The sequence below is a fragment of the Malaclemys terrapin genome, chromosome 2 (assembly GCF_027887155.1).
Source record: "Malaclemys terrapin pileata isolate rMalTer1 chromosome 2, rMalTer1.hap1, whole genome shotgun sequence".
Lineage (NCBI taxonomy): Eukaryota > Metazoa > Chordata > Testudines > Emydidae > Malaclemys > Malaclemys terrapin.
Window position 1 is genome coordinate 45,969,373 of NC_071506.1, and position 24,540 is coordinate 45,993,912.

Sequence of the window (24,540 nt, forward strand, 5' to 3'; positions counted from 1 at the left end):
ACCAGCAGGGCCTCATCACCCACTCGCTAACACTCAGGTTTCTTGGCTGTTCTCTAGCCCTCTCATCTGCTGCCGGGGCCCCATCCCATTCCACTGCTCACCCCCTTTGGCTCCTTTCTCCTCCTCACAATATAAGTATCCTTTAGACTCCCTCATCTTAAATACCCTAACCTTCACCTCACTTGCCTTTCCAATTATTGCCCAAACTGACAACTGCATTTTCAATCATTGCCTGAAATACCTATCTTCTACCCTCTTCATTCCACTGTCCTCTTCCTGTACAAAGTTCAAGGCTTCTGCTCCATCTTCACTCTCCTTCTGAGGGCTTGAGACACTTTATGACCATCTAGTACTTGAAATCCTGTCCACCATTGGCTTTCATGACTCCATCCTCCCATGGCTCTCCTTTGCTACTATGTTTATTCCCTTCAGCATGTCATTTGCTGGGTCTTTCTTCCCATTCCCCTCTCTTTTAGTAGCTGTTTCCCACATATCTGTCCTTGTGTTCCACACCCTGTACGAAATGTCTAGGCAATCTTACCCACTTTCATAGGCTCTGACCACCATCTTTGTAATTATGACTCAAATACATGCCTCACTACTTAGGACCTATTCCACACCTTGGCTCAGTGGTTCTCAACCAGCGCTACATGTACCCCTGGGGGTACTCAGAGGTCTTCCAAGAGGTACATCAACTCATCTAGATATTTGCCTAGTTTTACAAGAGGCTACATAAAAAGCATTAGTGAAGTCAGTACAAACTAAAATTTCATAGACAATTATTTGTTTATACTGCTCTGTACACTATAAACTGAAATGTTAGTACAATATTTATATTCCAATTTTATAATTGTATGGTAAAAATGAAAAAGTAAGCAATTTTTCAGTAATAGTGTACTGTGACACTATTTTTATATCTGATTTTGTAAGCAAGTAGTTTTTAAGTGAGGTGAAACTTGGGAGTACGCAAGGCAAATCAGACTCTTGAAAGGGGTACAGTAGTCTGGAAAGATTGAGAACCACTGTCTTGGCAGATCTGGCAACTTAAATTGAACATGGCAAACTGAGCTCCATTGTTCCTGCCAAAACCTTTTTCCTCTGTCACTGTTGATGGCCACCAATATCCAAGACTCCATATGGATTTTAAACACTTCCCTTTCTGAACCCTTGTAACCAAGCTATATTCAAATCTTGCAATTTCTCCATTTCAATATCTTCAAGAACCAACCTTTTCCTTGTCCAGATTGTCAAACCTCTTGTTCAAACTCAGATCATGACTTGACTATTTGAACCACCTCCTCTCTAACCTTAATTACAACCACCGTGGGTCCATTGAAAACACTGCTGCCAAGCTGTTTCCTAGTTGATCCTGTCACTATGCTTCAAATCCTTCCTCTGGTTCCCTTTTTTCCCCACTATATTGAAGACAAACATTTGGTCCTTACCTTCAAAGCCCTTCACAATTTAGCTCTTTTTTACTTGGGTGCTTTTGAAAATTTTACCCCTAGTCTTTCACCTCGGCCCTTAGCCGCTCTCAAGCAACATCAACACAAACCGGCTCCACAGGCAATCAATAAGCGAAATGGAATGGGTCTTCTACTCCAGACAGAGCTAGGGCTGCCCCAGGCAGACCTGTCTGCAAGCTGACAAAAAGCTAAAAGGGATTAATATTTTTTCCAGGGAGAACTCAGATTCCTCTGGGATGTGTATTCTGTCACATCAGTAGCCACAATCTTTGCTGTGCATTTTCCACATTCCTCCAAGACACAACACAGTACAAAAATAAAGGGAGTGGGGGAGTGGGACAGTGATTCTAGTAGCATATATCAGCTATGATGGCCCTCCTTTTTGGTCTCACCCCTTCCTCTCTGACCTGGGCTTAATATTTCTCCCTCTGTTTCTAAGCTGTTATCTGACCTGAAATATTCTAGACAAATTATCTTTACATTGCACTCATCTAGAAAGAAGTCTATGACCCAAGCATTCTTGGCACTGTAAGAAATTTTTCTAAGGGGAGAAATAAAAAATAACCCCAGGGATGCTGGCTACTATTCAACTGTTGCATGAGGATCTGTCCATAGGTCTCAACTCCTCGAAGGTGAAACTTTCTGCCCCCTGTTTTAAATCCAGATCTTCCTTGGCCTCTATCACCCTCAAACTTGCCAAACCTCTTAAAGCCCTTCTCACACTTTCTCCTGCAAGGACCAGAATGGCATCTTCAACACCCTTACTTGGACTCCATTTGAACGCTAATGTCAACAAAGCCTTGCTTTCTCTGTCAAAACATGTTTCAGTTGCCATCACTTTAGAGTCCTTAATAGTATAGCTCTCTCAAGCAAGACACTGCTTTCAGGAAGGCAAAACAGTTCTTAAACCATCTCCCAGTTTTATTACAAAAGTAAATGCTCCTTCTCTCCCCAGTTGAGGTAACGTGCTCCCATTTGTCAGCTCAGTTCAAAAACAGCCACAAGGGTGGAAACAGCACACCATACTTGTCAGCAAGATTCGAAGTAGTACCGAGAAACTCTTCCACAAAGTTTAACAAGTCTTCTGCAGCTTCAGGAACCTGATGGATTCACTATTACATAGACGACAATGCAATATCCAAAGACATCTAGGCTTATTTGTCATGGAGCATGGCAACATGCTGGTCAGAACTTCAGCCTTAGTAGGGAGAGAGATATAAGGCTGCAGTACGGTCTTCTCTCCACTTTTGCCAGATCTACAAACTCAGTTTGCAAACATCTGCAGAGACTTCCTTCAGGAGGGCGATACTCCAGTCTCTGGTCCCAATTTAAACCCTCCAGGGTCATAGGGGAATCTTTCCTAGGTCATCTTTCCTACTTTCTCTCCCTATTGTTCCTCACTGCTCATTGCTTGCCATCAGTGAAGATTATCCAGATGAATGCCAATTTTATTTCTTCCAGTTATGATTACACTAAATCATCCTATCCAGCTGTATTCAGTTTACTTATCTTAGAGCAGGTTCCCAGTAAATCAATTCCATTTCCTGCCCCTTGAGGTGATAGGTCTAAAAAAACCTAATCTCAAAACTGGGTTGAATGATTACATTTAGGATTTAAATTTTCTACAACTTCAGATGAACTCTTCTGGTGGGTTGCCAGGTGAGTAGGTCCAGCATTCTCTTCAAAGCACATGAACTGCTTCTGGGTCTCTAGCGAAAGAGGGTGGAATTCAGTCAGGATTAGTGGGCACGACATTTATAATGTAACACACCAACCTGTGGAACTCAGTGCCTTAGGTGAACATCTTGGTAAAATTCAAGAGAAGTTTAGATGGTGTATCTGAATAAAGAATTCTGCAGTTACTCACTAGTATAAAAGTTTAGCCACCTGTCAGACCTCAGGTTTCAAGTTATAAGCCAATCTGCTAGACCCCAAAAAACTCTCCCCATGGTTTAGTATTACACAAGTGCCTTTCTTTAAACAATTACCACTGTTAAACAGTCACATACTAAGTGCACCATTAGTAAGGTCTGATATGCCAATTCTGAGGTTTAACTCCAAGACACTTGCAGAGATCAAATTATTTTAAAAACCTCTTGCTATAATTTAGCCTGAAGATATATCCAGTATTGCTTTGGATTATAACCTATTTCTGAACCAAAGGCAACTATAAAAATATAAATTGCATTGTTACACAATTCAGGTTAGTGCTACCCTAGTTAACTGTAATTTAATTATCAATTTGTAAAATAAGTCCAGGTCTTCTGAAAACACCAAAGATTAGTCTGTATAATTGACAGTTAACAGTTTTTTCATCAGGTGAATAAAAATCAGTTGCAAATATAAAACTAGCAGCTCCTAGCATAAAAGGAAGATTTCTCAGTACTGCTTCAATCAGTAAAAAGGCTGATTTACATACTGGTTAGCTAACATTTATTCTTCAAATTCTAGACATGCATACTGAAAACTATTGCTCTGTCCAGCCCACTGACCTACACTCAAAACTTAGTTGAATGCCTAGGAACATTGGCAGGAATGGAAGAGATCACTGTTAACTCTTTGGGAGGTGCTGCAAAACTAGAGCAATGGACAGCAATATAAGACCCTCAGTAAAAAGCTGTGCAATTAACTCTTGTCATCATGTTGTGTGTTTATAATACCTAAGTTGCTGCTGCAGTTAAAGATGGGACTAGTCTTTATCTTCTACATTTTTTTGCTTTTGTGACTAAGTCAGTCCCTTTGTCCCATTTCATTATTAAACTAGAAATACATGAACACTCAAATTTGTGCATGAAAGATGGAAATGCTTTTTATAATCGGTAATATTATTTTGTGAGTTATCTACCATAAATGTCTGAAACACCTCCAATTTTGGATATGCCTCGCCACCATGCAAAAATATTGCAAGTTTGTTACAAGCGCAATTAGGTCCTTTAATAAAATCTTTAGCACATATCTAATATATGCGACTTATGTAATCAAATCAAAATCTCGTTATTAGATAACTATGAATTGTGTATACTATAGTCTAAAATTTATACCTAAGTCCTGCTAAAATGACGGGGGAAGATTATACTTGTCTACTCCATGTTTGGTTATGCAAAAAAAAAAAAAAAAAAAAAAAATGAAACCAATTATTCACATAGCTCTTTGTTTTCCAGATACAAAAAGTAGTTGAATAGTTTATGTAACTACTAATAAAACAAGAAATGGCTAAATTCAAATCATGGGGGCATGACTGGGAACAAAAGCAATTATTTAAAATTTTTGCCTTGTTTTATTCACATTATTATTTATGCTATTAAACTGATTTTATAAATTGCTTGTTTGTAATCTACAGTAACTCCTCGCTTAATATTGTAGTTATGTCCTGAAAAATGTGACTTTAAGCAAAACGATGTTAAGTGAATCCAATTTCCCCCATAAGAATTAATGTAAATAGGAGATGTTAGGTTCCAGGGAAATTTCTGTACACCACAATGATGATTGTGACACTTGGTTGAGGTGGTAAAGTCAGAGGATGGAATATTTCCCAGGGAATTAGCCTTACTGCTAAATGCTGAACTAGCACTCAGCTGAGCCCTCAAGCGTTAACACGTTGTTAATGTAGCCTCATACTCTACAAGGCAGCACAAATGGAGGGAGGGGAGACAGCATGGCAGACAGAGACAGAGACACACACCCGGTGTGTGAGAGATGCGCATTGCCCCTTCAAGCACGCAGACTCTAAGTACATTGCCTTTTTAAGTAGGCCAGCAAGTTGAGACAGCAGCTGCTGCCAGCAAGCTCCCTCCGTCCTGAGCCCTGTCATGTCCCCCCACCCCCGCTCTATAGAGATGGGGTAAGCGGGGGGGGGCAGAAGCAGTGGGGAGGGGGCACCCTGACATTAGCCCCCTTCTTACCCGCCCCCTGCACAGCAAGCAGGAGGCTCCCGGGAGCAGCTCCAAGGCAGAGAGCAGGTGCAGCACATGGCAGTTGGGGGAGGGATAGCTGAACTGCTTGCAATTGCTAGCCTGCTGGGCGGCTGCCACACAGGGAACTTAGGGAGCTGGGAGCGGATAGGGGGCTGCTGGTCCACCCTGGTTCCAAGCCCCCACCAGCTAACTGCAATGGGCTGCTCTTCCTGCAAGCAGTGAACAAAGCAAACAACGTTATTATAAGGGAGCATTGCACAACTTTAAACGAGCATGTTCCCTAATTGATCAGCAACATAACAACGTTAACAGGGACGACTTTACGTGAGGAGTTACTGTACACAACTAGGTTTCTAAATTGTAGATTCCTTAGCCTTCAATTGAAAATACTATGGTTGAATGCCTGTGCCTTAATGCTTCCCCCACTTCCCTTACGCAAAATTCCAGATCCTACATAACTATACTAACAAGCCTAAATGTTTGCAGGCTCAAGCCCCAAGATTATTAGTAGCACAGACAGACTGAGCACTATCCCATCTATTTGTGCCTATTACTGAATTAATGCAACTCAAGAGTCACGTGGTTGAGATAAAAGAATATGTATATCACCAATTATGCACGGTCTCCAAGTATAAGTTATGAAGGCTCTTTTCTGTATTCTGTTCAGGTTCTTATATCTTGTCCATCATTGTGATCTTTTGGGGGTTTGAGCTTCATTTTATTAATGTACATAAAGGCCTTTTTAATCCAAAACTACCATTATATACTCCACAGTACACTTAAGAGCAGACATTAATGAACTGAATTAGACAACATGTCTTCTACCACATTAGATATGAGTTAAAGTGCCTGGTAATGGATTAAACTAAAACTGAACATCTATCCAAAGGGGGTACACATGAGTACTTAACTAGCTCTGAAAATTATTATTTAGAAACTTTCAATTTATTGTTTGTCCCAGCTATAATGAATAACATTTGGTAGTGTCTATAGTAGTTTATTTATCTAAATACTTGGGCTTGAGACTCTAGGTGTCACCTTAGAGACCAGAGGTGTGAAATTTAGAATGTGCTGATTTACAGTCTTGAGTTTGCATCCTTGTCACTCCCATAAGCAGAGAATGATGGTTTAGCAAGAACATGTCTATACAGGCTCAGTCATTTTGTATGGTGACAGTTTTAGACCATGGCTTTTAAAGAAGAAATATGAGTGGTTAGAGACGTCCTAGTTGTAATGTTAAGCATTACCTTAGAAAAGAGCAGGAGCCAGTGCTTGGATTTAGTAAGGGAAGATGGGCGTGTCTGCCCCCATCTCCACCAGATAAGAGATCCCATCCAGTCTTCTTTAGTGGGATTGTGAGAAAAATTGTTTACAAGTTTTACAGTTACTTCTCAACAATATTTCCTTTTCAAATAGATTTTTTTTTCAAAAGTACATTAGGTATTCACTATATTGACACTCTCATAAGAGCACTTACATCAGCACTTTATTATTTTACTGTAAACCAGAATATTCTTGGAAAGTTACATAGCAGTGTAATAGAGAACAGATCTCTATAAAATCCCTATATTATGGTCCTTATGCACTTATGGAAGTGTAGGCATACGCTTGACAAAAACATTAGTGATTGTCAAATTAGCAGCTACGCTTAAAGGAATGCTGTTCTCTCTTTTATCCCAGTACCAAATTATGATGGATCTGGTTTAACTGTTAAGCCAATCTTTTTCTGCTTATAGAAATCCTCTTTCTTTATTGTAAAGACTGTTTTACTAAGGGATAAATAAACATTTATAAAAATGCCAGTATTACTATGGCAAAATAAATATAATCCTTGTTCAAAATATGCACACTTGCTTTGAGACCAAAGATCATCACAAGGAAAGCTTTCTGCTCTTACAATGTAACTTAGATTTATACTTTCACAATAAGTATATTTTGTGTGGTGAAATACTAAGAATAAAATCCAGCGCTCCGGCAAGACATTCTCTTTCCAGAGAGTAAGTGTGCTCTTTCATTTGAGCAAGAGACCAGAGGCAAGTCAATGTAAGTTAGTCTCATTTGCTGTCTATCTGGAAGAAATTCCAGTTGTGGAACAGAGCACTTAAAACAGCAGACCACATTTCTGTCTTTTGAAAAGGGTGAAGTAATGTAGTGTCAGCATCCTCTACCAGGCAATACAAGCATGACTTGTATACTAACAAAGAAGAGGCTACTAATGAATTTAGCTGTCACTGAGTTGCTTGTTAGAGTATGCCTGTAATTCCATATATGAACGTTTATATGACTGCATGTTTTAGGGGACACCATCTCCACCCCCGCCTCTTTCAACAATTAGTTGATGTTTCTTCTTTTGTCTTGTAGCCAAACAGCGTGCAATACTCAGTGCACCTCCTTTTAAAAACCGTACAAAATTGTCTCCAACCAGTGGGCCTAATGCAAAAAGATTGGCTTCCTTAGTGCACTCGTAAGTATATGGATCAATCTCAATAGGATTACCCTTGCATGTGATTGGCTGGTTTGGGTTATGACCTATCCCCTGACCGTGGTCCTTTAGAAAGAACAAATTAGGGTGAGAACCTATCAGTACTAAGGCTACGGAGAACTTGAAGATTTTCTTCAATCCAGAGGCACTCTGTAGGACACATTTCATGTCTGGCTTGAAGGAAAGTACACGGTGTTCAGGAAAACTGGTGTAAGCAGAATGCAGATTAGAGTCCACAGCGTGTGACTGAGTACACATCATATGATAGACCTTATGGTATTCAGGATAAAGCTTTTTAGGCAGCTGTTTGAAAATTAAACTTGGATCAGTAACCCTTCTACGAAACACATGAATTACAGGGATGTTATTGTTGTAAGCACACAGTACTGCATCAGCTGCTGAGAGTCCAGCACCCACGATTAAGACAGGGTCTACTTTCCCACGTAGTTTTCCTTTGCTGATGGCAGCTCCAAAGTCAGACATGGAATGAAACACAAAGGGAAATTCTTCTCCTTCAACCTGTAGTCGGCCAGGAGAATCAAAAGTTCCAGTCGCAAGAGCCACATTCTCAGCAAAGAGGCAGAAGGGCACCTGAGAGCCATCTGTTGTTCTCTGATAACCTCTGACTTCCCAGTTTCTCTTGATCAATGATGTCTGTACATCTTCCTTTTCCATTTGCAAATTCTGTGTTGAAATATCTTCACTCACTTGGCTTTCATCTTCATCATCCTGTTCTCGGTAAAGTCTTGAAACAGATGTTACGTAAGCATTGTCTCTGAAGTTCTTCTGGAGGCCCATGACTTTAACATACTGTTTATAATAACAAGCTATTTCCTCTGGCATAACTCTGTCACTCTTTATACTTCTGAAACAAAAACAAAAAGGCTTCCAGTTAACATTTATGCTCCAATAGATGGGTCGAACATCACATTTGAAATATTGAATGTACAGATTCAAATTTAAGCAGGGTTGATTCAACCCTTCACTCTCAACACAACTACACTGAGTTCAATATGTTTTATTGTATGGAGTTTGAAGACAAGACTGTAAACTGCTCTTTTGATGTCTGAGAGACAAGTGGGTGAGGTAATATCTTTTATTAGACTCACTTCTGTTGGTGAGAGAGACAAGCTCTTGAGCTATACAGAGCTCTTCTTCATGTTTAGGAAAGGTACTGAGTGTCACAGCTAAATACAAAGGCTTCTCTACACTGGCACGCTAAATCAGTACTGCTGTGATCGATGCAGCGGCATCAATTTAGCAGGACTGGTGAAGACACAGTAAGTCAATGGTAGAGCGCTCTCCCATTGACTTCAGTACTCCACCTCCCCAAGAGGCAGAAGGTAAGTCCGCGGGCGAAGCTCTCCCGCTGACGTAGCACGGTGTAGACACCGCGTTAGCTCAGCGTAAGCTACGTCATGCAGAGGGGTGATTTTTTGCTCACCCCCGAGGGATGTAACTTACATCGACTTAAGTAGCAATGCAGACCAGTCCCAAGTTTGAACAGATAGTTTAGCATAAGTTGTTAGCACATATTCTAAAGGACTATTCAATGTGAAGTGTTAACACCCCTGTAGTCATAGGACAAAAAGGGGAATTAGTGGGTTACACATTGTTGTAAAAAGCCATAAATCCAATGTCTTTATTCAGACCTGATTTTTTAGCGTGTAGCAAAGTTATGAATTTAACCTCCCAGGATCATCTTTTGAAAGTGTTGTACAGGTTTCCTTTGAGGATGCAGGCTGATAGGTCAGACAGAGTCATCAACTTGTGAAATGTGTTCACCCACAGGTGACAGGGTAGTTTTATCATTTTCCTTTGAGAGTTCATTTGAGAGTGTAGTGATTGTCTGGTTTCACCCATATGGTGGTTACTGAGGTATTTACTGCACTGGATGATGTACACCACCCGTGATATGCATGTGTAGGACCCATGGATCTTGAAAGGTGTGTTGTGGGGGTGGGGGGTGTTGATCATTGTAGCTGTGGAAATAGTTCTTCCTCACTCACCTTCTCTTTCTAATATCCTGGGACCGACATGGCTACAACAACACTGCATACAACTTTTGATTTCTGGTATACAAAACAAGTCAAGTTTGAAGAAAATTAGTTCTTTAATTTTAAAGATGGACCACAACTTGAAATTTTCATGGCTTTTTTTGAGTAATTCAAAATTAGTCATGAAACAAGAGGACAACAAACTCAGTTCATAACTTTTAACATCACTGAAATGATTTTCTTCCAACTTGGTATGTTTTGTAGGTCTCATTGAGACTTCAAATCAAATTTGAAGGCTGTGCTATAAAACTATATAAATTCCAGCTTGTTATATATTAAGACAATTTATAACAAGATTACATTTTAAAGCCTAAGTACCAGATGTCAGAGCTAGTTGAGCTTTCAACCTAAACTCTGACTTCTCAACTCTAACTGCAGTAAGGGTAGCGTTTTGCATAAAATATATATTTTATAATATATTTTCTACACGTTTATTTAAATTGAGATTTTGATTTAACTAAGAACGTAATGGCTCAGGCCAAAAGCTGCATTTTTCTCTGTGCAGTGGTGAGCCCTCAGTCAGTGCAACATAATCCTGCACTTACTCCACTGGTAAAAAAGTTCTTAAAACTAGAGCACTACAAAGGTGTTAATTTTATCTCCTCAGAGTGTTGCATAAACACTAACCCCAATCCTTACAACAGTAAGGTAGGAAGGCAAGTATTAGCTCAATTTTATAAGGAAACGGACATTATTACTCAGTGTGGGGCTATGTAAGTCAGTGGCAGAGCTGAGGTTAGAACTCAAGAACTGTGGACTCCCAGGCCTACACTTGCACATCAATCTGTCTCAAATTATTTGGTTTCTAGGACTAACTTCTCCCTCATCCAAGAAAAAGTCTTCAGGTATCTTTATGAAGGCTCTCTTGGGATCCATGTGTATCGTTAATTACAAGAAGAAGAAGAAAAAAAACGAACACCTACATTAGTAGAACTTTAAGGTTGCAATCTCAAGCATACAAAAGTTAAAAATGCCAAAAATAAGGTTTCTCGTGCAACCATAATTTGTCCCCTTCTGCATCTGCATGACAGAATCTTTAATTACATTATCTTATTTTTTCCACACAACCACTACCTCACTCAGTATACAGGATGAATGGTGCTCACTGAATGGGAACTGTTCAATATTTCTTTTTAATCCTCCTCATTCTATGTGTGAGCCCAACCTTGCGGCTGTTTTTGTTTTAATAATTAGGACCCTACCAAATTCACAGTCCATTTTGGTCAATTTCACAGTCATAGGATTTTTAAAATAGTAAATGTAATGATTTCAGCTATTTAAATCTGAAATTTCACAGCGTTATAATTATAGGGGTCCTACCCAAAAAGGAGTTGTCGGGGGGAGGTCACAAAGTTATTGTAGGCGGGGTTGTGGTACTGCTACCCTTACTTCTGCACTTCTACAGCCAGCGGCGCTGCCTTCAGAGCTGGGCAACTGGAGAGTGGCGGCTGCTGGCGGGGAGTCCTGAAGGCAGAGCTGCCGCCAGCAGCAACACAGAAGGAAGGATGGCCTGGTATGGTATTGCCACCCTTACTGCTGTGCTGCTGCTGGTGGACCGCTGCCTTCAGAAGTGGGCGCCCGGCCATAGGCGCCAACTCCGGGGATGCTCCGGGGCTGGAGCGCCCACGGGGAAAGCTCTGCACCCACCGGCAGCCAAGTTCCCCCCTCCTCGCCTCCTTTCTCCCCCTCCCCCCGCATCACGTCCCTGCTCCGCGCCGTGTCCCTGCTCCTCACCCTCCCTCCCAGCACTTCCCACCACCTAATAGCTGTTTGGCAACGCTTACAACTTTCCGGGAGGGAGGGGGAGGAGCGGGGACGCGGCGTGCTCAGTGGAGGAGGCAGAGAAGAAGCGGGACAGGGGTGAGGACTTGGTGGAATGGGGGTGGGAAGTGACGGGGACTTTGGAGAAGGGGTGGAATGGGGGTGGGGCAAAGGCGGTGAAGGGGCGGGGCCAAGGGGGGGGTCGAAAATGCACCGGGAAGAGGGCAAGTCAGCGCCTATGCACCCTGCCAACAGCCGCCACTCTCCGGCCACCCAGCAGTAAGGGTGGCAATGCCACAATCCCCCCTAAAATAACCTTGCAACCCTCCTGAAACTCTCTTTTGGGTCAGGACTCCCAATTTGAGAAACTCTGGTCTCCGCTGTGAAATTGGTATAGTATAAGGTAAAAGCATACGAAAGATCAGATTTCACGGGGGAAGATCAGATTTCGTGATCCGTGATGCATTTTTCATGGCCATGAATTTGGTAGGGCCCTTATCTTACCTTATCTATCTTACAGTGTATTAAATTCAAGCTCCTTAGCCTCACCTATTAGCCCCCACCACAGTCTTCCCCCCACCTACGTATCTGATCTAATTTCTCTTGGTATCCCCTACCATTCCCTCTTCTGCTTCTTATGCACTTTTCAACTCATACTCCTATGTTCAGTTCTTATTCCCATTCTGCTCTTTCATGCCGCCTTTTATAAACATAAGTCTCCTTTTCCTCATCACTCTCTTCCTTCAAATCTTTCCTTAAAACCTCTTCAGATTTATCATCATAATTAATAATTCTTACACCTTCTATCTAGGAGCCCAAGCCTGCAAACACAACTGTTTTGCAGTTGTTTATTCCCATGAGTAATTCCATTGATTTCATGGTAGTAAACACTTTAACACAGTAGCACTTGTAGGACTTGTTTATAAGCATAGCATGAATTAAGTGTGCTAGAAAGTGCTCTTTAATTAAAAAACAAGGCTGTAGAAAATAAGATGATATTAAAGGTTCATTTTTTAAGATGGGGATTTTAATCAGCACAATGTAACTACTCCAAATACTATATGTATCACTTAAGCACTGGGACGATTGATGCTCCAGAAAGGTCTACAAAATACAATCCATTTTTTAAATATATCATTTAGCTCATATTTTATAATGGGCACTAGTAACTAATATATTTGTTTTGAACAACCACTGTCAGATCCACTTTAAAATGGCCCTGAAATTCCATTACATAAACTTCTGAGACAAAGAGAGGTTTAAAAGAAAAAGACAAAAGTGATTAATTTCATTTTTGGCATAATAGCAGGAGAAAACAAGTGAATGACCACATGCACGTGTTAAAAACTTTCAGTCAGAGACCCTGAATAACAAGATTAAATACAAAGCAAGTTCACCAATTTGCTTTTTGTACACAAGCTTATAATAAAAAAAATTTTCAGGTGAAGCTATAATGACCAGTTTCCACCTTGTTAAATAAGTATACCATTGTCTAAGGCACTCAAGGAACGAGAAGTGCCACTGTAATAATTACAATTATTATCTAGCAGTTCTCAAATTTAAAAAAAAAAAAAAAGGTTCTATTTACAGAAGTCACATTTTCTGCATCTATCACTTTAAGAAACTTACTGTCTTTACCTGCGTTTACTAGCTGCCCAATCCTTAAACTTCAGTCCTGGTAACTCCATCCAGTCTCCAAAACTGATTGTCAACATAGAATCTTCCATAGTCTATGGGAGGGGGGAAAAAAATCAAACTAAATGGATCAGGTAAATTTTAAAATTATTTTATATGAGTACATTTCTTCTAAATATTGCTAAAGTGGTTCCACTGCACTTATCCAGAAATAAAAAGGATGATGATGTATCACATGTGGACTGCAAATAAAACAAGATTTCATGTTATAATTAGGAAATAAAGTATGCAGTTTGATCATGGGGTGATGCATTTTGATAAATTTAATGGAGAAAAGCAGAAGAATTACAGATGAGGAAAGTACAACTAGAAAGGAAAATAAAAGCAACATATTGCAAGCATGGAACTAAAAATAAGAAAAACAACAAGTGCTGGGAGGCCAATAAAATATGAAATACAAAGTCCTAAATCTTTAGCTAAATAGTGCCTGGTAGCAATCAAGGAAAGGACAGGTGGAAAACAAAAGGAGGGCGGTAGAGAGCACCATTACATTATATCTCATGTTCAAAACTTTAATGAATAAGACAATTAACAGGCTCAATACAGTGGATAAGGTCAGAAGTCCCACAGGTAAGGGGAAGTTTGGGTCCCTAAGAATGAGGGAAACAGGATTACAAACTGTAAACCTCATCCTGCTCTCATCAAAATCAACGGAAAAAAACTCTCAATGATTTCAATGGGTGATGATCAGACTCTGTACAAGATGTACATATAGGGAAAAATATTACAGCAAAAAAATCAACAGAAAATATATGGCCAAGTATAAAAAGGGATCCTATTACCTAAAAGGATGGAACATTAGATGTGTTGAACATGATAAGATTCAGAAGAAACTGAAATACAGAGGACTAGCAGAGAAGCCTTTGTTTCCTCTCCCACCATTTGTCTATCTTGAATATTGAGGTTGTAAGTGCCTTGGGGTAGAGCTTGTCTTTTACTAGGTGTTTGTACAATGCGTAGCACACTGGGGCCCTCAATATCAGTTGGGGCTTCTAGATGTTATTGTAGAACAAATATTAAAAAAAATAAGAAACCTCTCAGATAAACAGGATGAGATAAATATCAGTTCTAGATGGCAATCTTATAGAATGACATTGAAAGATAGACTCTCTTGAGTACTCGAGAGAGGTCAGATTCAGGGCACTACTCAGCTGGAAAAGTGTTTTACCCATATATTTTTATTTGTCCCATTGAAGAAAGTGCATTGCATGGCTCTGGGAAGCAAAATCATCTTTTTAGTGTCTAACCTGCACAATCTTAAATCAGGAAGTGTGAAAGGACTCAACGTGTTTTAGAACAGAGGAACAGTGGAGAAATATTTGCACTGAATTTATGAGACAGATGTGGCTTGGCCATTATTATTGATAAATATATGGATACATCAAAACAATGGGGTAGAAACAGCCAGCTTTATAATGTTAGGAAATGAGAAAGGTGGTGCAAAACTGTTTAAGGATGTCCCTGAAAAAACAAGCACCTTGTCTTCCCTTTCAACAGCACTGCTCTTCCTACACACACACACTATTGCCAAGGGTTACCTTTTGAGATATCCCATTTTGTAAGGTAGTTTTCAACAGTTATTTCCACTTTATTTACAAAAATAAGATCATGAAAGTTGAAATTAATTCAAATGGTGGTTAATGAAAATGACAAGGGAGTCCACATTTAGGGATAATAATCTTTTGCCCTTCTACAGTGCCCTCCATAAAAGGATGAGTGCTTTGAAAAACAGATCCCAAATCCCATATAACACTGGTCTACAATTTTTGAGAAGTCGTCTGCTTCAGAGATAAAATGTGCTATTTACTATGTATTTTGAGGTGCTGAATTCAAATATGATAATTAAAACAACTGATTGACTACTGTTTCTAAGATATTTAAGTTTTTACTTTTTATGTCATGTATATTGTGTAGATAGTAGAGTTTTAATCATAAATTGTAAACCTAGGTCTTTTCATGTGTTTATGGTTGCTTTACATGATAATATTTCACCTGTCCTGTTTATGTAACACTTTAAAAATCAGCAAAAGGGTTATATAAATAAAATTTATTATGAAACAAAAGGCAAAAAACTATTATGTACATAGTTTAGTCCTATTCGGTGTCTACTCGGCGCTTCTTGGCTTGTCTCTTGTATTCATTAAATGGAGCATCTCTTGTCACTGTCCAGCAATAGTCTGCAAGCATTGATGGGCTCCATTTGCCCTGATAGCGTTTCTCCGTTGTTGCAATGTCCTGGTGAAATCGCTCGCCGTGCTCGTCGCTCACTGCTCTGCAGTTCGGTGGAAAAAAATCTAGATGAGTGTGCAAAAAAATGTATCTTTAGTGACATGTTGCAACCAAGGCTTTTGTATGCCTTGAGGAGGTTTTCCACCAACAACCTGTAGTTGTCTGCCTTGTTGTTTCCGAGAAAATTTATTGCCACTAACTGGAAGGCTTTCCATGCCGTCTTTTCCTTGCCACGCAGTGCATGGTCAAATGCATCATCTCGAAGAAGTTCACGAATCTGAGGACCAACAAAGACACCTTCCTTTATCTTAGCTTCACTTAACCTTGGAAATATTCCACGGAGGTACTTGAAAGCTGCTTGTGTTTTGTCAATGGCCTTGACAAAGTTCTTCATCAGACCCAGCTTGATGTGTAAGGGTAGTAACAAAAATCTTTCTTGATTCAACAAGTGGTGAATGCTGAACACTTTTCCTCCCAGGCTCCAATGACTGTCGGAGTGGCCAATCTTTCTTGATATAGTGGGAATCTCTTGCACGACTATCCCATTCGCAGAGAAAACAGCAGTACTTTGTGTATCCAGTCTGCAGACCAAGCAAGAGAGCAACAACCTTCAAATCGCCACAAAGCTGCCACTGATGTTGGTCATAGTTTATGCACCTCAAAAGTTGTTTCATGTTGTCATAGGTTTCCTTCATATGGACTGCATGACCAACTGGAATTGATGGCAAAACGTTGCCATTATGCAGTAAAACAGCTTTAAGACTCGTCTTCGATGAATCAATGAACAGTCTCCACTCATCTGGATCGTGAACGATGTTGAGGGCTGCCATCACACCATCGATGTTGTTGCAGGCTACAAGATCACCTTCCATGAAGAAGAATGGGACAAGATCCTTTTGACGGTCACGGAACATGGAAACCCTAACATCACCTGCCAGGAGATTCCACTGCTGTAGTCTGGAGCCCAACAGCTTTGCCTTACTCTTGGGTAGTTCCAAATCCCTGACAAGGTCATTCAGTTCACCTTGTGTTATGAGGTGTGGTTCAGAGGAGGAGGATGGGAGAAAATGTGGGTCCTGTGATATTGATGGTTCAGGACCAGAAGTTTCATCCTCTTCCTCGTCTGACTCAAGTGAGAATGATTCTGGTGCATCAGGAACCGTCAGTCCTTCTCCGTGGGGTACTGGGCGTATAGCTGATGGAATGTTTGGATAATGCACAGTCCACTTTTTCTTCTTTGACACACCTTTCCCAACTGGAGGCACCATGCAGAAGTAACAATTGCTGGTACGATCTGTTGGCTCTCTCCAAATCATTGGCACTGCAAAAGGCATAGATTTCCTTTTCCTGTTCAACCACTGGCGAAGATTTGTTGCACAAGTGTTGCAGCATATGTGTGGGGCCCACCTCTTGTCCTGATCTCCAATTTTGCAGCCAAAATAAAGGTGATAGGCTTTCTTAACCATAGTGGTTATACTGCGCTTTTGTGATGCAAAAGTCACTTCACCACAAACATAGCGGAAGTTATCTGCACTGTTCACACAAGTACGAGGCATCTCTGTTCACTTTGGCTAAACAGAAATGTGTCCCTTTGCAAAATCAAACACTGACAAATAAGAGCACAACACTGTATGATTTCTAGAGCTGATATAGGGCAATTTGTTCAGCAGAGTGATGTAAGATTCGTTATGATTGCATCATCCATGACTTCTAGGAATAACATGATGCAATTCATATCATGTATGACGCAATACCAGCTTCAGATTGCATCATTCAGTGTTTTGCCTAAAAAGCAAGTACTGTCCAAACCCAGTCATAGATTTATTCATAGATCCAGTCAAAGATGTATTTTAGTCATTTCTGGTTTAAATTGAGATCCCTTCCCTTTATAACGCACTTATCCTCTGCCATTCCCAAGTCAAGGGTCGTATATACTGACCCAATAGCATATCTTAAAAACTAGAGCCAATCAACAATTTTAAGCATCATTTTCATTCTCAGTGACCCAAAATTAGTAAAGTTTGCCTACATTTATTTCAGAAGCATTTTGGCTGTAGAGCAGTGTAATCAAAGAAGAAACAATGTAAGGCACTACCATCATTATTTTATAGAGTTTAGATGATCTAATGGTCCCTTCTGTCCTTAGTCTGACCCGTATACCACAGGTCATTAAATATTGAGCTCAATAACTTGGATTATGAGAAGCATTTCAGTCCTCAGGAGACTAAACTATTGTGTGCTACAGGCACAGAACAGGATAGACTGAGGCACCATCAATGCCCTAGGCCCCTGTAACAGCAGGCAATTGATTAGGTGAGATATGTACAGACGATCTCTGCAGGCAATCCACACTCCATGCTGCAGAACAAGATGGAAACCCATCCAAGATCCCTGCCAATCTGACCTGGATAAAAATTCTTTTTTCAACCTCAAATCTGGAGATTAGTTTGAGCATGTGAGCAAGACACACCAGCCAACCATCCGAGAAAGAGGATTCTCTGTACCACCTCAAAGCACTGGTTCACACCAATTGATGTCCTGTCCCATCTTGAGCGAATCCCTGATGCTTAAGAGGGGGCAAACAAAAAAACTAGCCCCACCCCAAAAAAACCAACCCCAACCCAGAATATTTAATTTGGCTAATTGTTCACTGGGTTGGGGGGGGAGGGGGGATTCCCTCCTGATTCCTGCAGATGAATGACTGAAGCCGGGGACTTGATTATACTCAGTCTTTATACAGAGCTGTAAATATTATGAGCACATTAAGGGCAATGCAGAGCTCCCGTTCTCCCTATGGGCCATGAAGGAAGAATGAAAAGGGGGATTCAGACTCCAATACCAGAAGGAACCACCACAACCATCCAGCCCAACCTCCTGCATACTTAGGACATAGAATTTCTCCCAGAAGATGGATTAACGCATATATTTTAGAAAGATATCTAATCTCATTTTAAAGACTTCAAGCAATCCTGAGTCCACCAGCTTCCCGGTAAACTGTCCTGATAGTCAAACACTCTTAGTGCCAGGAAAGTGCATCTTATTTCAACACTGAATTTGTCTAATTACAAATTCCAGCCATTAGATCTCTGTTATGCCTTAGTCAGCGGGTTTGAAAAGCCTCCCACATTATTAGATACATTTTCCACACATTAAGTACCTAGACAGAGTGAGATCAGATGAATAGTTTGAACACGTTTAACTTTATATCCTAAATCGTGCTTTCTACTCTCTGGATTATTTTTGTGGCCCTTCTTTCAACTCTTTCCAGTATTTCCAAATCCTTCTTGAAGGGTGGACATCAGAATTAACCAATGCTGTGCACAGAGGCAAGAACACTTCCCTTTTTCTACTTGATAACCCCTTTTTTATACATCCAAAAAAATCACATTAGCCCTTTTCACCAGAGCATTTAACTGAGATCTCATATTGAGGCAGTTATCTATAATGACCCTCCTAAATGCTTTTCCAAGTCACTGTTTTCCAAGACACCATCTCCCACCCTGTAGACATAGCCTGCATTCTTTATTCCCAGACGTAGTACTTTGCATTTGACCATATTAAAATATATTTTATTGGATTGTGACCATTTAACCAGGCAATTCAGCTCACTCTGTAACAGTAACCTGTCCTTCTCATTATTTAGTACTCCACTAATCTGTGTGTCTTCTGCAAACCTAACTGCCAAAGGTTTTATATCATTGTTTAGATCACTGATAAAATATTATATAGCTCTGAACCAAGAACAGTTCCCTGGAGAACCCTGTTAGAAACAGTCCATCACTGATGACTCCAATAACAACTACACGTTGAGATTTATCAGTGAACCAGTTTGTAATCCATCTAATGTGTGTCCTGTTAGTTTCATATCATGCATATTTTTAAATCAAAATGTCACATGGTATTAAATCAAATGCCTTGGACAAATCGTATAATATACACCTCTACCCACATACAACACTGTCCTCGGGAGCCAAAAAAATGTTACCGCGTTATAGGTGAAACCGCATTATATTGAACTTGCTTTGATCCACCGGAGGGTGCACCCCCCCCGCCCCCCCGGAGCACTGCTTTACCACGTTATATCTGAATTCATGTTATATCGGGTCACGTTATATCGGAGTAGAGGTGTATCAACACATTTGCCTTTATCAACTAGAACTGTAATTTTTTTTTTTTTTTAAACGAGAAAGAGAAAGACAACAGGTTTGTTTGGCAAGATCTACCTTCCATGAAACCATGCTGACCGGCATGAATTATATTTTTAACTTCAAATTCTCTGTTAACCATTTTAGCTGTGATCACAAGATTACCTGATGTGGGGAGAGTACTGAGTTGATGGTTGGTGGTGTATACACATGCATAAACTTTGAAATTTTGCTTTGACACCAAAACACCATTGCATCCCTGAATTTAAACAATAGATTAATTAGTTAATGGGTTCTACAGTATCCTAAAAGAACATGAGGTGAGATATGGAAAAAAGAGTCTTAATAAAAGAAAAGTTATCCAGCCATATTTACTAGCAGAATAATATAGCCAGCAGGCAAGTTCCTGGTTGAACTAAGTTGAGCATTTCTTGTTCCTCTTCTGTTAAAATTTGCTTCCTGGCACCGAATTCAGAACAAACAGAGTGTTGCAAGTCTGATAATGAACAGGTTACCACAATCAATGATAACAAAATATCGGCCCATCAATTTTATCTGCCCTGAGCAATTAGGCTGCTGCTAACAGTAGTTCCCAAACAAGTGGTTTATGCTTGTGGCTTATGAAGAGCTGGTTGACTCTCTTGCTTGTTACTAGCTGCTAAACTGCATTACAGAGATAGCAAAAATATATATGAAATACATGTAAAAGTCATAATAAAATAAGCAATTGCTATAGCTCACATAGGAATGTTTGCAATTGCTAGCAGAAGAGAATGTGGGACGTATGACAGCATATGAGCAGGGAAGTGGTCAGCAAGACATTTATTCTATTAGTGATCTAGGTTATAAAAAGGTTTGGTGATCCCTTTAATAGATATGACAAACATAGGCATATGTTTGAGACTACTGCATCAAATTTATAAATGTTCTCTATACGTCTGTGAGCCAGGGAATGCATGCTGGATGACTGGGGAGGGTTACCAAGCTCTATCTAGGAGAGGGGTGGGCAAACTATGGCCCTTGAGCTGCGTCCGGCCCACCAGCTGTTTTAAACCGTCGCCGAACTCCCATTGGGGAGCAGGGTCTGGGGCTTGCCCCGCTCCGGCGCTCCAGCCAGGGAGCAGGGTTGGGGGCCGCTCCGCGCAGCTCCTGGAAGCAGCAGCATGTCCCCTCTTCAGCTCCTATGCTCCTAGGGACAGCCAGGGGGCCTCGCTCAGCATGCTGCCCCTGTCCCAAGCACCACCGGGAATCATGGGAGCTGCAGCAGCAGCGCCTGTGGACAGGACAGCACGCAGCAGAGCTGCCTGGCCACACCTCTGTATAGGAGTCAGTGGGGAGACATGCCACTGCTTCCAGGAGCTGCCTGAGATAAGCCCCACCTGGAGCCTGCACCCCTGAGCCCCCCCCTGCACCCCAACCCCCTGCCCCAGCCCTGATCCCCCTCCCGCCCTCCGAACCCCTCAGTCCCAGCCCAAAGCACCCTCCTGGACCCCAAAACCCTCATCCCCAGCCCCACCCCAGAGCCTGCACCTGCAGCCCTCACCCCCCTCATGCCCCATCCTCTGCCTCAGCCCAGAACCCCCTCCCGCACCCTGCGGTCCTCATTTCTGGCCCCATCCCAGAGCCCGCACCCCCAACCAGAGCCTATACCTCCTCCCACACCTGGAGCCCCCTCCCATGCTCCCAACCCCTTGGCTCCACCCCCAGAGGCACCCTCCTGTACCCCAAACCCCTCATCCCTGGCCCCACCCCAAAGCCCGCACCCCCAGCTGGAACCTTCACCCACTCTCACATTCCAACCCACTGCCTGGAGCCCCCTCCCACACCTTGAACTCTTCATTCCTGGCCCCGGAGCCCACACCCCCAGCCAGAGCCCTCCCCCACTCCCCCAATTTCGTGAGCATTCATGGACTGCCATACAATTTCCATACCCAGATGTGGCCCTCGGGCCAAAAAGTTTGCCTGCTAGGAACTAGAATCAAGGTGGGGGAATTTCTGCAGATGCTGGGACAGGTAAATAAATTGAGAGAAGTACCACCCTTTGGGGTGAATTGCATATACTGATACAGACCAGGTTCAAGAGACCCAGGAAACAAAGAAAGAGCTTGTGGTATTAAGAGCCAGCATGAACTGACTGGGGGAGGGGCTCATTTTGATCCAGCAAACTGACGTGCCTTTTTAACCAAGAGGGGAAAAAACTCTGCTGAAGGGTTTGAAGAACTGGAGCCTGATAAGGTCTCTACAGTAAAGATGATTGATAGCTAGTAAGCTTACGCATGCATTTAGACTTTTTGTTGCTTAAGATATGTTTTCTCTGTAATGCTTCTGTCCTAAAAATAAACACACTGTGCTCTGCGTAAGGCTGTTTGGTCACTGGTGAACCAGTGTATTTGCCCTTGATAGAGCAAGTGTAAAACTGCAGATGCTGAGCTAGGTCAGACCTGCTGTGATAATCAATGAATTGCCAGGGGCTTCAACCTAAAGACCTGGTCTGGAGGGAGAGGGATGTAGGTTCCTGACCAGAGAGAGGTGACTGTTAGAGGCCCAACACCTAAGGGGGCATTCCTTGAGCAGATCACGGAGAGAGTCAGAGGTGCAGTTACCTGAAATTATGACACAATGTGGTAGTGGAACAAGCAACAGCCGCCGCCTTGTCTTCTGGTAACCTATACTGCTTCTTCCATCTGCTGCAGTCCTTGCCACCTAATGATGACTAAGGCTGCGACTTTGTCATGGAGGTCACGGATTCCTTGATTTTCCATGACCTCTGTGACTTCTGAAGCGGCCGGGGCTGCCCGAGCAGCTCAAGCAGCTCCTGGGTCAGTCACACCAGCCGCTGCTGGGGCAGTCTCAGGCCACACCACCCCCACAGCAGCAGCAGAAGTGTGGGTGTGGGAGGGGGTTCAGGGCTGGGGATTGGGGTACAAGAGGGGGTGAGGGCTCTGGGCAGAGCTTACCTTGGGGGGGGCTCCCCAGAAGCAGCAACATGTCCCACCATCGACTCGTAGCTCTGCGCGCTGTCTCAGCCCACAGGCACCGCCCCCATAGCTTCCATTAGCAGCGGTTCCCGGCCAATGGGAGCTGTGGAGCTGGCAGCGTGTGGAGCTAGGAGCTTAGGGCGGGACATGTCGCCACTTTCGAGAAGCCGGGTAGGGAGCCTGCCAGCCCCGTCAATCCCTCCCTCCCCAGCATCAACAGGGGTCCTGGGCTGCTCCCACCTGAGAACCCGCGGCAGCCCCGATTGCCCCCTGAGCATCTGCGCCCCCCGTGCACTCGTGGTGCCCCATGCTGCTGTCCCCTCCAAGCGCTCTCCAGACTGCCCCCACGCGCATCCAGACAACCCCCCGGGCCACCCCTGCCAAAGACCTGCGGCCCCCCCTCCAGTGCATCTTCCATAAAAGCTAGGGCTTCCCTTTACGGTAGGGGTTTTCAAAGATCCTCAGAACAGTTTTTTTATTTTTTTAACTTTTAAACATAAAAAAAATTAAAAGTCCAAGACTAATCTACTGCCATGGATATGAAGTATAGTGAATCAAAACTGGATTCCACAATGCCTAAAAAGGATTCTGTCAAGACTGAAAACTGAAAGGAAAGTTTCACTTTCTGATTCCAGTGTATTAGTACCATGCTGTCTGGGTTCACAAAGCTATAAGGATATAGATAATTTTAAATCCATTTGATATATTTACAATATGAAAAAAAAAAAAAGAAAAAAAAACCCTTACCTTTTCTAACAGTTAAAAATAACCTGCAACCACCAAACATGGGATTTAACCTAAAAGGATTATATCCTTTTAAAATTACAGAATTTTTTTGTAAATTACTCGTCTATTACAAGACACAGACAAAATACAGAATCCCAGGATATCAATATTAAAATTCTGAATCAGACTTGCAGCAGTTAGGTCAGCAATGTAGTTGGTTTTTATTAATCAAAATTCTGTGTGTAGTCTGGCAGTGGAGCATAAAAATATGCAAACATACTAGGAACACTTCCATTTTAATAAGTTCACATGCAGGAGTAACAGGGCCTGTGGAGCTACTGTGTACCTGCAACAAAACCTCTCAAATGTTCTCTCATTTCAGTCCTAAAGTTATCTATGTTCCACACAAATGTAGTGTCCCCTAACTTTTATTGCTGAACATTATTTACATCAAAAATAAAAAATCATGACATTGAAGTAACAGAGTTATTTATGCTAGTAAATGAATCCTGCAGCATTTTAAATTTCCTGAATATATTTTAGGCCCTCGTTTTGGGTCTTGTCAAACATTTGGGCTTTGGTAGATCAGAAGGCTGAAGCTGCAATTCTCATTAACATCTACAAATCAGCCCCATACTAAGAAAAACTTCAAATACAAACCCAACGAGTTAGAGGAATATAAATGAAAAGTATCAGAGGGGTACCATGTTAATCTGTATCCACAAAAACACGGAGTCCGGTGGCACCTTAAAGACTAACAGATTTCTTTGGGCATAAGGTTTCATGGGTAAAAAACCTATTTCTTCAAATGCATGGCAGATGCATCTGAAGAAGTGGGTTTTTTACTATGAAAGCTTATGCCTGTATAAATGAAAAGTTTACTCACATGCCAAGCTCCACCAGGTGGTCCTTTGCCAAGCACTATATGTGGGATATAATGATGCTGTTCTAGCTTCCAGTGCAGAACAGGTGGGTAATCATAGCCAAAGTCAGCATCTGGATGAAGCAGTGTATCAAAAAGTACTGCAACTGGATTGGAAGAACGTCCTTCAAGACTTTCAGACAAGTATTCTAAATCCTATATTAA

General features: G+C 41.7%; 1 protein-coding gene across 3 annotated transcripts in view; it reads right to left on the bottom strand.

The window, feature by feature from the left end:
* Positions 1 to 6,844: 6,844 nt before the first annotated feature.
* OSGIN2 (oxidative stress induced growth inhibitor family member 2) overlaps positions 6,845 to 24,540 on the bottom strand; it is a 42,380-nt gene continuing 24,684 nt past the window's right edge. For all 3 annotated transcript variants that reach the window (XM_054018203.1, XM_054018202.1, XM_054018201.1), the window contains exons 4-6: positions 24,340 to 24,531; positions 13,319 to 13,410; positions 6,845 to 8,727 (exon numbers count right to left, since the gene is read on the bottom strand). In XM_054018203.1, coding sequence (XP_053874178.1) covers positions 7,674 to 8,727; positions 13,319 to 13,410; positions 24,340 to 24,531 — 1,338 coding nt within the window. In that variant the 3' untranslated portion in view covers positions 6,845 to 7,673. The remainder of the gene's footprint in view (positions 8,728 to 13,318; positions 13,411 to 24,339; positions 24,532 to 24,540) is intronic.